Genomic DNA, 10,000 nt, shown 5'->3' with positions numbered 1-10,000 from the left:
GGGCCGTCTCTGTCGGTTCCGGACTGTGGGCCGTCTCTGTCGGTTCCGGACTGTGGGCCGTCTCTGTCGGTTCCGGACTGTGGGCCGTCTCTGCCGGTTCCGGACTGTGGGCCGTCTCTAGACAGGGCACTATCGCCGGAAGCTCTGGACGGGGCACTGTTGCCGGACACTCTGGACGGGGACTGCGCACTGAAGGCCTGATGCGTGGGGCTGGCTTAGGAGGCGCCAGACTAGAGACACGCACCTCAGGACTAGTGCGAGGAGCAGGAACTGGATACACCGGGCCATGAGTAGGCACTGGAGGTCTGGAGCGCACCTCCTGCACAACCCGTCCTGGCTGGATGGTAATAGTAGCCCTGCACGAGCGGAGTGCTGGTACAGGGCGAACTGGGCTGTGCAGAGGCCTGATGGCTGCCGTGCGTAGAGCAGGCGTAGGGTAGCCTGGGCCTAGGAGGCGCACTGGTGGCCAGATGCGCTGCACAGGCATCCTCCTTCCAGGCTGGATGCCCACTCTAGCACGGCACTTGCGAGGGGCTGGGATCGGTCGCACCGGACTGAGCGTGCGCATGGGACGAGATCGTGCGCCCTTCCGCATACACCGGCGCTCTCCAGTCCACACGCTCCCCATAATAAACACGGGGAGTTGGCTTAGGGCTCACTCTTGGCCCAGCCAAACTACCCGTGTGCCCCCCCCCCCCCCGTTCCTCCCTCGCTATCTCCACCTGTTTCCATGGCAGGGTCTTGTCCCCTGCCATTACCTCCTCCCATGTCCATGATGTCCTCCACTCCCTTCTCTCCCTGGCCCAGGATCCTTGCTCCTCCTGGGCCCGCTGCTTGGTCCGTTGGTGGTGGGTAGTTCTGTCACGGACGTCGTAAGTATTGGACCAAGGTGCACCTCTCAGGGCTGGGTGTCTCAGACTCTATCAGATCCTCCTCTCAGGGCTGGGTGTCTCAGACTCTATCAGATCCTCCTCTCAGGGCTGGGCGTCTCAGTCTCTATCAGATCCTCCTCTCAGGGCTGGGTGTCTCAGCCTCTATCAGATCACCCTCTCAGGGCTGGGTGTCTCAGACCCTCCTCTCAGGGCTGGGTGTCTCAGACTCTATCAGATCCTCCTCTCAGGGCTGGGTGTCTCAGTCTCTATCAGATCCTCCTCTCAGGGCTGGGTGTCTCAGACTCTATCAGATCCTCCTCTCAGGGCTGGGTGTCTCAGTCTCTATCAGATCCTCCTCTCAGGGCTGGGTGTCTCAGGCTCTATCAGATCCCCCTCTCAGGGCTGGGCGTCTCAGGCTCTATCAGATCCTCCTCTCCACCCTCTCAGGGCTGGGCGTCTCAGTCTCTATCAGATCCTCCTCTCCACCTTCTCAGGGCTGGGTGTCTCAGTCTCTATCAGATCCTCCTCTCAGGGCTGGGTGTCTCAGGCTCTATCAGATCCCCCTCTCAGGGCTGGGTGTCTCAGGCTCTATCAGATCCCCCTCTCCACCCTCTCAGGGCTGGGCGTCTCAGTCTCTATCAGATCCTCCTCTCAGGGCTGGGCGTCTCAGTCTCTATCAGATCCTCCTCTCAGGGCTGGGCGTCTCAGTCTCTATCAGATCCTCCTCTCAGGGCTGGGCGTCTCAGGCTCTGAAACACTCTTGGACTGCATCTTACCTGGCAGGTCGCTCCGACCAGGTTACGTGGAGAGGATCTGTGTCTGCACCATGTACTCTCACTACTGGTGTCCCCCAGGGCTCGGTCCTAGGCCCTCTCCTCTTCTCGCTACACACCAAGTCACTCAGCTTTGTTATATCCTCACATGGTCTCTCCTATCACTGCTATGAGGATGACACTCAACTACTCTTCTCCTTCCCCCCCCTTCTGACACCAAGGTGGCGACACACATCTCTGCGTGCCTGGCAAAAACATCTCAACTTGAATGTCGGCCCATCACCTCAATCTCAACCTCGACGACACGCTGTTTGCTGGTCTCCCGCCTTGTGCCATCAAAACCCTGCATCTTATTCAGAATGCTGCAGTAAGACTGGTGTTCAACCTTCCCAAGTTCTCTCATGTCACCCCCGCTCGTCCAACACACTCCCACTGTCTTCCAGTCGAAGCTGGCATCCACAACAAGACCATGGTGCTTACCAACGGAACAGCAAGAGGAACTGTCCCTCCCTACTTTCAGGCTATTGGTCAAACCCTACATCCCAACCCGAGCACTCTGTTCTGCCACCTCTGGTCTCTTAGCCCTCCCTCTCTCTCTCTCTCTCTGTCTCTCTCCCTCTCTCTCTCTCTCTCTCTCTCTCTCTCTCTGTCTCTCTCTCTCTCTCTCTCTCTCTCTCTCTCTCTCTCTCTCTCTCTCTCTCTCTCTCTCTCTCTCTCTCTCTCTCTCTCTCTCTCTCTCTCTCTCTCTCTCTCTCTCTCTCTCTCTCTCTCTCTCTCTCTCTCTCTAGGTTTGTTCTGAGTGCTGTATCTCCAGCGGTGGTGGTGCCCTCCATGTTGCTGCTCCAGAAGGATGGCTATGGCGTGAAGAAGGGAATCCCTACTCTGCTGATGGCTGCTGGGAGTTTTGATGACATCCTGGCCATCACAGGGTTCACCACCTGTCTGGGCGTGGCCTTCGCCTCAGGTAACACACCTGGATATACATTAGACACACACACACACACACACACACGCACACACACACACACACACACACACACACACACACACACACACACACACACACGCACACACACACGCACACGCACACACACACAGACACACACACACAGTCTCACATTAGTAGTCGATATTCATCCACGTTCCAAACGTCACGTTTGAAAGTGTTTAAGGATGAAGTTTAGATATAAACTCAGAATTTTTAAGGTTAGGTTTATGTTTTAGGCATTAAGTCCAAATTCTTAATAAGGTTAACTCTGAATAGTTAATAAGGTAATGATTAAGGTTTAGGTTTTTAATCGATTGATTTGAACATGCAACCTTTGGCATCATAGTGTCATAGGGGTCGTTTAATGGAGACCAAAGACGCAGCGTGGATAGTGCTCATTGTCGATAAATTTGAACACTTCACAAAATAACAAAACGACCAACACAGTCCCGTCAGGTACTAAAACGGAAAACACCTACCCACAAACCCCAAAGGAAAAAGCTGGCTGTCTAAGTATGGCTTCCAATCAGAGACAACGATAGACACCTGCCTCTGATTGGAAACTAATATCGGGCCGAAACATGAAAACCAACACATAGAAATAGATAAATAGAACAAACCCACATAGAAAATGATGACTGGTCAGGACGTGACACGACAGGAAGATGCTTGAAGGTAACAGCGCTCACTGTTCCCCCCTAGTGGCCAGGTTTCATTTCCTCTCCCAGCGTCCTCTGACATGGACGAACGTCAAATACTGAATTGTACCACGGGGTGACCTGGTTGACGTAAACACACGACAAGCTGATGACGAGGGTTGTGTGTTTCCTGTAGACTCTACATGCCTCAACATACTAAAGGTTCTGTTTCCTGTAGACTCTACATGCCTCAACATACTAAAGGGCTGTTTCCTGTAGACTCTACATGCCTCAACATACTAAAGGTTCTGTTTCCTGTAGACTCTACATGCCTCAACATACGAAAGGGCTGTTTCCTGTAGACTCTACATGCCTCAACATACTAAAGGACTGTTTCCTGTAGACTCTACATGTCTCAACATACTAAAGGGCTGTTTCCTGTAGACTCTACATGCCTCAACATATTAAAGGACTGTTTCCTGTAGACTCTACATGTCTCAACATACTAAAGGGCTGTTTCCTGTAGACTCTACATGCCTCAACATACTAAAGGACTGTTTCCTGTAGACTCTACATGTCTCAACATACTAAAGGGCTGTTTCCTGTAGACTCTACATGCCTCAACATACTAAAGGTTCTGTTTCCTGTAGACTCTACATGCCTCAACATACTAAAGGTTCTGTTTCCTGTAGACTCTACATGCCTCAACATACGAAAGGGCTGTTTCCTGTAGACTCTACATACTAAAGGACTGTTTCCTGTAGACTCTACATGCCTCAACATACTAAAGGACTGTTTCCTGTAGACTCTACATGCCTCAACATACTAAAGGACTGTTTCCTGTAGACTCTACATGTCTCAACATACTAAAGGGCTGTTTCCTGTAGACTCTACATGCCTCAACATATTAAAGGACTGTTTCCTGTAGACTCTACATGTCTCAACATACAAAAGGGCTGTTTCCTGTAGACTCTACATGCCTCAACATACTAAAGGGCTGTTTCCTGTAGACTCAACATACTAAAGGACTGTTTCCTGTAGACTCTACATGCCTCAACATACGAAAGGGCTGTTTCCTGTAGACTCTACATGTCTCAACATACTAAAGGGCTGTTTCCTGTAGACTCTACATACTAAAGGGCTGTTTCCTGTAGACTCTACATGCCTCAACATACTAAAGGACTGTTTCCTGTAGACTCAACATACTAAAAGGCTGTTTCCTGTAGACTCCAAATGTCTCAACATACTAAAGGGCTGTTTCCTGTAGACTCTACATGTCTCAACATACTAAAGGACTGTTTCCTGTAGACTCTACATGGCTCAACATACTAAAGGACTGTTTCCTGTAGACTCTACACGTCTCAACATACTAAAGGGCTGTTTCCTGTAGACTCTACATGCCTCAACATACTAAAGGACTGTTTCCTGTAGACTCTACATACTAAAGGGCTGTTTCCTGTAGACTCTGCATGCCTCAACATACTACAGGGCTGTTTCCTGTAGACTCTACATGCCTCAACATACTAAAGGACTGTTTCCTGTAGACTCTACATGGCTCAACATACTAAAGGGCTGTTTCCTGTAGACTCTACATGTCTCAACATACTAAAGGACTGTTTCCTGTAGACTCTACATGCCTCAACATACTAAAGGACTGTTTCCTGTAGACTCTACATGGCTCAACATACTAAAGGGCTGTTTCCTGTAGACTCTACATGTCTCAACATACTAAATAACTGTTTCCTGTAGACTCTACATGCCTCAACATACTAAAGGGCTGTTTCCTGTAGACTCGACATGCCTCAACATACTAAAGGGCTGTTTCCTGTAGACTCGACATGGCTCAACATACTAAAGGGGCTGTTTCCTGTAGACTCTACATGTCTCAACATACTAAATAACTGTTTCCTGTAGACTCTACATGCCTCAACATACTAAAGGACTGTTTCCTGTAGACTCTACATGCCTCAACATACTAAAGGGCTGTTTCCTGTAGACTCTACATGTCTCAACATACTAAAGGGCTGTTTCCTGTAGACTCTACATGCCTCAACATACTAAAGGGCTGTTTCCTGTAGACTCTACATGCCTCAACATACTAAAGGACTGTTTCCTGTAGACTCTACATGTCTCAACATACTAAAGGGCTGTTTCCTGTAGACTCTACATGCCTCAACATACTAAAGGACTGTTTCCTGTAGACTCTACATGCCTCAACATACTAAAGGGCTGTTTCCTGTAGACTCTGCATGCCTCAACATACTACAGGGCTGTTTCCTGTAGACTCTACATGCCTCAACATACTAAAGGACTGTTTCCTGTAGACTCTACATGCCTCAACATACTAAATGGCTGTTTCCTGTAGACTCTGCATGCCTCTACATACTAAAGGGCTGTTTCCTGTAGACTCTACATGCCTCAACATACTAAAGGGCTGTTTCCTGTAGACTCTGCATGCCTCTACATACTAAAGGGCTGTTTCCTGTAGACTCTGCATGCCTCTACATACTAAAGGGCTGTTTCCTGTAGACTCTACATGCCTCAACATACTAAAGGACTGTTTCCTGTAGACTCTACATGGCTCAACATACTAAAGGGCTGTTTCCTGTAGACTCTACATGCCTCAACATACTAAAGGACTGTTTCCTGTAGACTCTACATGCCTCAACATACTAAAGGGCTGTTTCCTGTAGAATCTACATGCCTCAACATACTAAGGATCATGTATGTTTCCTGTAGACTCTACATGCCTCAACATACTAAAGGACTGTTTCCTGTAGACTCTACATGCCTCAACATACTAAAGGGCTGTTTCCTGTAGACTCTACATGCCTCAACATACTAAAGGGCTGTTTCCTGTAGACTCTACATGCCTCAACATACTAAAGGGCTGTTTCCTGTAGACTCTACATGCCTCAACATACTAAAGGGCTGTTTCCTGTAGATGCCACATGTCAAAACATACTAAAGGGCTGTTTCCTGTAGACTCTACATACTAAAGGGCTGTTTCCTGTAGACTCTACATGGCTCAGCGTACTGAAAGGTTCTGTTTCCTGTAGACTCTACATGCCTCAACATACTAAAGGGCTGTTTCCTGTAGACTCTACATGCCTCAACATACTAAAGGGCTGTTTCCTGTAGACTCTACATGCCTCAACATACTAAAGGGCTGTTTCCTGTAGAATCTACATGTCTCAACATACTAAATAACTGTTTCCTGTAGACTCTACATGTCTCAACATACTAAAGGGCTGTTTCCTGTAGACTCGACATGCCTCAACATACTAAAGGGCTGTTTCCTGTAGACTCTACATGCCTCAACATACTAAAGGGCTGTTTCCTGTAGACTCTACATGCCTCAAAATACTAAAGGACTGTTTCCTGTAGACTCTACATGCCTCAACATACTAAAGGGCTGTTTCCTGTAGACTCTACATGCCTCAACATACTAAATGACTGTTTCCTGTAGACTACATGGCTCAACATACTAAAGGGCTGTTTCCTGTAGACTCTACATGCCTCAACATACTAAAGGGCTGTTTCCTGTAGACTCTACATACTAAAGGACTGTTTCCTGTAGACTCTACATGTCTCAACATACTAAAGGGCTGTTTCCTGTAGACTCAACATACTAAAGGACTGTTTCCTGTAGACTCTACATGCCTCAACATACGAAAGGGCTGTTTCCTGTAGACTCTACATGTCTCAACATACTAAAGGGCTGTTTCCTGTAGACTCTACATACTAAAGGGCTGTTTCCTGTAGACTCTACATGCCTCAACATACTAAAGGACTGTTTCCTGTAGACTCAACATACTAAAAGGCTGTTTCCTGTAGACTCCAAATGTCTCAACATACTAAAGGGCTGTTTCCTGTAGACTCTACATGTCTCAACATACTAAAGGACTGTTTCCTGTAGACTCTACATGGCTCAACATACTAAAGGACTGTTTCCTGTAGACTCTACATGTCTCAACATACTAAAGGGCTGTTTCCTGTAGACTCTACATGCCTCAACATACTAAAGGACTGTTTCCTGTAGACTCTACATACTAAAGGGCTGTTTCCTGTAGACTCTGCATGCCTCAACATACTACAGGGCTGTTTCCTGTAGACTCTACATGCCTCAACATACTAAAGGACTGTTTCCTGTAGACTCTACATGGCTCAACATACTAAAGGGCTGTTTCCTGTAGACTCTACATGTCTCAACATACTAAAGGACTGTTTCCTGTAGACTCTACATGCCTCAACATACTAAAGGACTGTTTCCTGTAGACTCTACATGGCTCAACATACTAAAGGGCTGTTTCCTGTAGACTCTACATGTCTCAACATACTAAATAACTGTTTCCTGTAGACTCTACATGCCTCAACATACTAAAGGGCTGTTTCCTGTAGACTCGACATGCCTCAACATACTAAAGGGCTGTTTCCTGTAGACTCGACATGGCTCAACATACTAAAGGGCTGTTTCCTGTAGACTCTACATGTCTCAACATACTAAATAACTGTTTCCTGTAGACTCTACATGCCTCAACATACTAAAGGACTGTTTCCTGTAGACTCTACATGCCTCAACATACTAAAGGGCTGTTTCCTGTAGACTCTACATGTCTCAACATACTAAAGGGCTGTTTCCTGTAGACTCTACATGCCTCAACATACTAAAGGGCTGTTTCCTGTAGACTCTACATGCCTCAACATACTAAAGGACTGTTTCCTGTAGACTCTACATGTCTCAACATACTAAAGGGCTGTTTCCTGTAGACTCTACATGCCTCAACATACTAAAGGACTGTTTCCTGTAGACTCTACATGCCTCAACATACTAAAGGGCTGTTTCCTGTAGACTCTGCATGCCTCAACATACTACAGGGCTGTTTCCTGTAGACTCTACATGCCTCAACATACTAAAGGACTGTTTCCTGTAGACTCTACATGCCTCAACATACTAAATGGCTGTTTCCTGTAGACTCTGCATGCCTCTACATACTAAAGGGCTGTTTCCTGTAGACTCTACATGCCTCAACATACTAAAGGGCTGTTTCCTGTAGACTCTGCATGCCTCTACATACTAAAGGGCTGTTTCCTGTAGACTCTGCATGCCTCTACATACTAAAGGGCTGTTTCCTGTAGACTCTACATGCCTCAACATACTAAAGGACTGTTTCCTGTAGACTCTACATGGCTCAACATACTAAAGGGCTGTTTCCTGTAGACTCTACATGCCTCAACATACTAAAGGACTGTTTCCTGTAGACTCTACATGCCTCAACATACTAAAGGGCTGTTTCCTGTAGAATCTACATGCCTCAACATACTAAGGATCATGTATGTTTCCTGTAGACTCTACATGCCTCAACATACTAAAGGACTGTTTCCTGTAGACTCTACATGCCTCAACATACTAAAGGGCTGTTTCCTGTAGACTCTACATGCCTCAACATACTAAAGGGCTGTTTCCTGTAGACTCTACATGCCTCAACATACTAAAGGGCTGTTTCCTGTAGACTCTACATGCCTCAACATACTAAAGGGCTGTTTCCTGTAGATGCCACATGTCTCAACATACTAAAGGGCTGTTTCCTGTAGACTCTACATACTAAAGGGCTGTTTCCTGTAGACTCTACATGGCTCAGCGTACTGAAAGGTTCTGTTTCCTGTAGACTCTACATGCCTCAACATACTAAAGGGCTGTTTCCTGTAGACTCTACATGCCTCAACATACTAAAGGGCTGTTTCCTGTAGACTCTACATGCCTCAACATACTAAAGGGCTGTTTCCTGTAGAATCTACATGTCTCAACATACTAAATAACTGTTTCCTGTAGACTCTACATGTCTCAACATACTAAAGGGCTGTTTCCTGTAGACTCGACATGCCTCAACATACTAAAGGGCTGTTTCCTGTAGACTCTACATGCCTCAACATACTAAAGGGCTGTTTCCTGTAGACTCTACATGCCTCAAAATACTAAAGGACTGTTTCCTGTAGACTCTACATGCCTCAACATACTAAAGGGCTGTTTCCTGTAGACTCTACATGCCTCAACATACTAAATGACTGTTTCCTGTAGACTACATGGCTCAACATACTAAAGGGCTGTTTCCTGTAGACTCTACATGCCTCAACATACTAAAGGGCTGTTTCCTGTAGACTCTACATACTAAAGGACTGTTTCCTGTAGACTCTACATGCCTCAACATACTAAAGGGCTGTTTCCTGTAGACTCTACATGCCTCAACATGCTAAAGGTTCTGTTTCCTGTAGACTCTACATGCCTCAACATACTAAAGGGCTGTTTCCTGTAGACTCTACATGCCTCTACATGCTAAAGGTTCTGTTTCCTGTAGACTCTACATGTCTCAACATACTAAAGGGCTGTTTCCTGTAGACTCTACATACTAAAGGGCTGTTTCCTGTAGACTCTACATACTAAAGGGCTGTTTCCTGTAGACTCTACATGGCTCAACGTCCTGAAAGGTGTGCTGGAGGTGGTAGGAGGATCAGCGGCTGGCCTGCTACTAGGAGTCTTCATCTGTTTCTTCCCCAGTCTAGATCAGGTAAGGACCCACCTGTCTTCCTTCCCTTTACGGTCCTGGTCCAAAAAGTAGTGCACTGCGTAGGGAATAGGGTGCCAATCGGGACGCATGCCCTTGGTGTTTGTTTGTTTGTTTGTTTGTGGTTGCTGAAACGTGTCTTGCTGGTTTAGTGTCTTATCTCTTC

At 46.8% G+C, this 10,000-nt stretch overlaps 1 protein-coding gene across 2 annotated transcripts in view; it reads left to right on the top strand.

Annotated features, from left to right (window-relative positions):
* LOC106562799 (sodium/hydrogen exchanger 9B2) overlaps positions 1 to 10,000 on the top strand; it is a 50,747-nt gene that overhangs the window by 24,048 nt on the left and 16,699 nt on the right. For both annotated transcript variants that reach the window (XM_045721367.1, XM_045721368.1), the window contains 2 exons: positions 2,434 to 2,609; positions 9,731 to 9,837. In XM_045721367.1, the coding sequence (XP_045577323.1) occupies positions 2,434 to 2,609; positions 9,731 to 9,837 (283 nt within the window). The remainder of the gene's footprint in view (positions 1 to 2,433; positions 2,610 to 9,730; positions 9,838 to 10,000) is intronic.

Source organism: Salmo salar, chromosome ssa07 (assembly GCF_905237065.1).
Source record: "Salmo salar chromosome ssa07, Ssal_v3.1, whole genome shotgun sequence".
Taxonomy (NCBI): Eukaryota; Metazoa; Chordata; class Actinopteri; order Salmoniformes; family Salmonidae; genus Salmo; species Salmo salar.
Note: the sequence above shows the minus strand (reverse complement) of the source record. Positions and strands in the feature narration are given on the sequence as shown.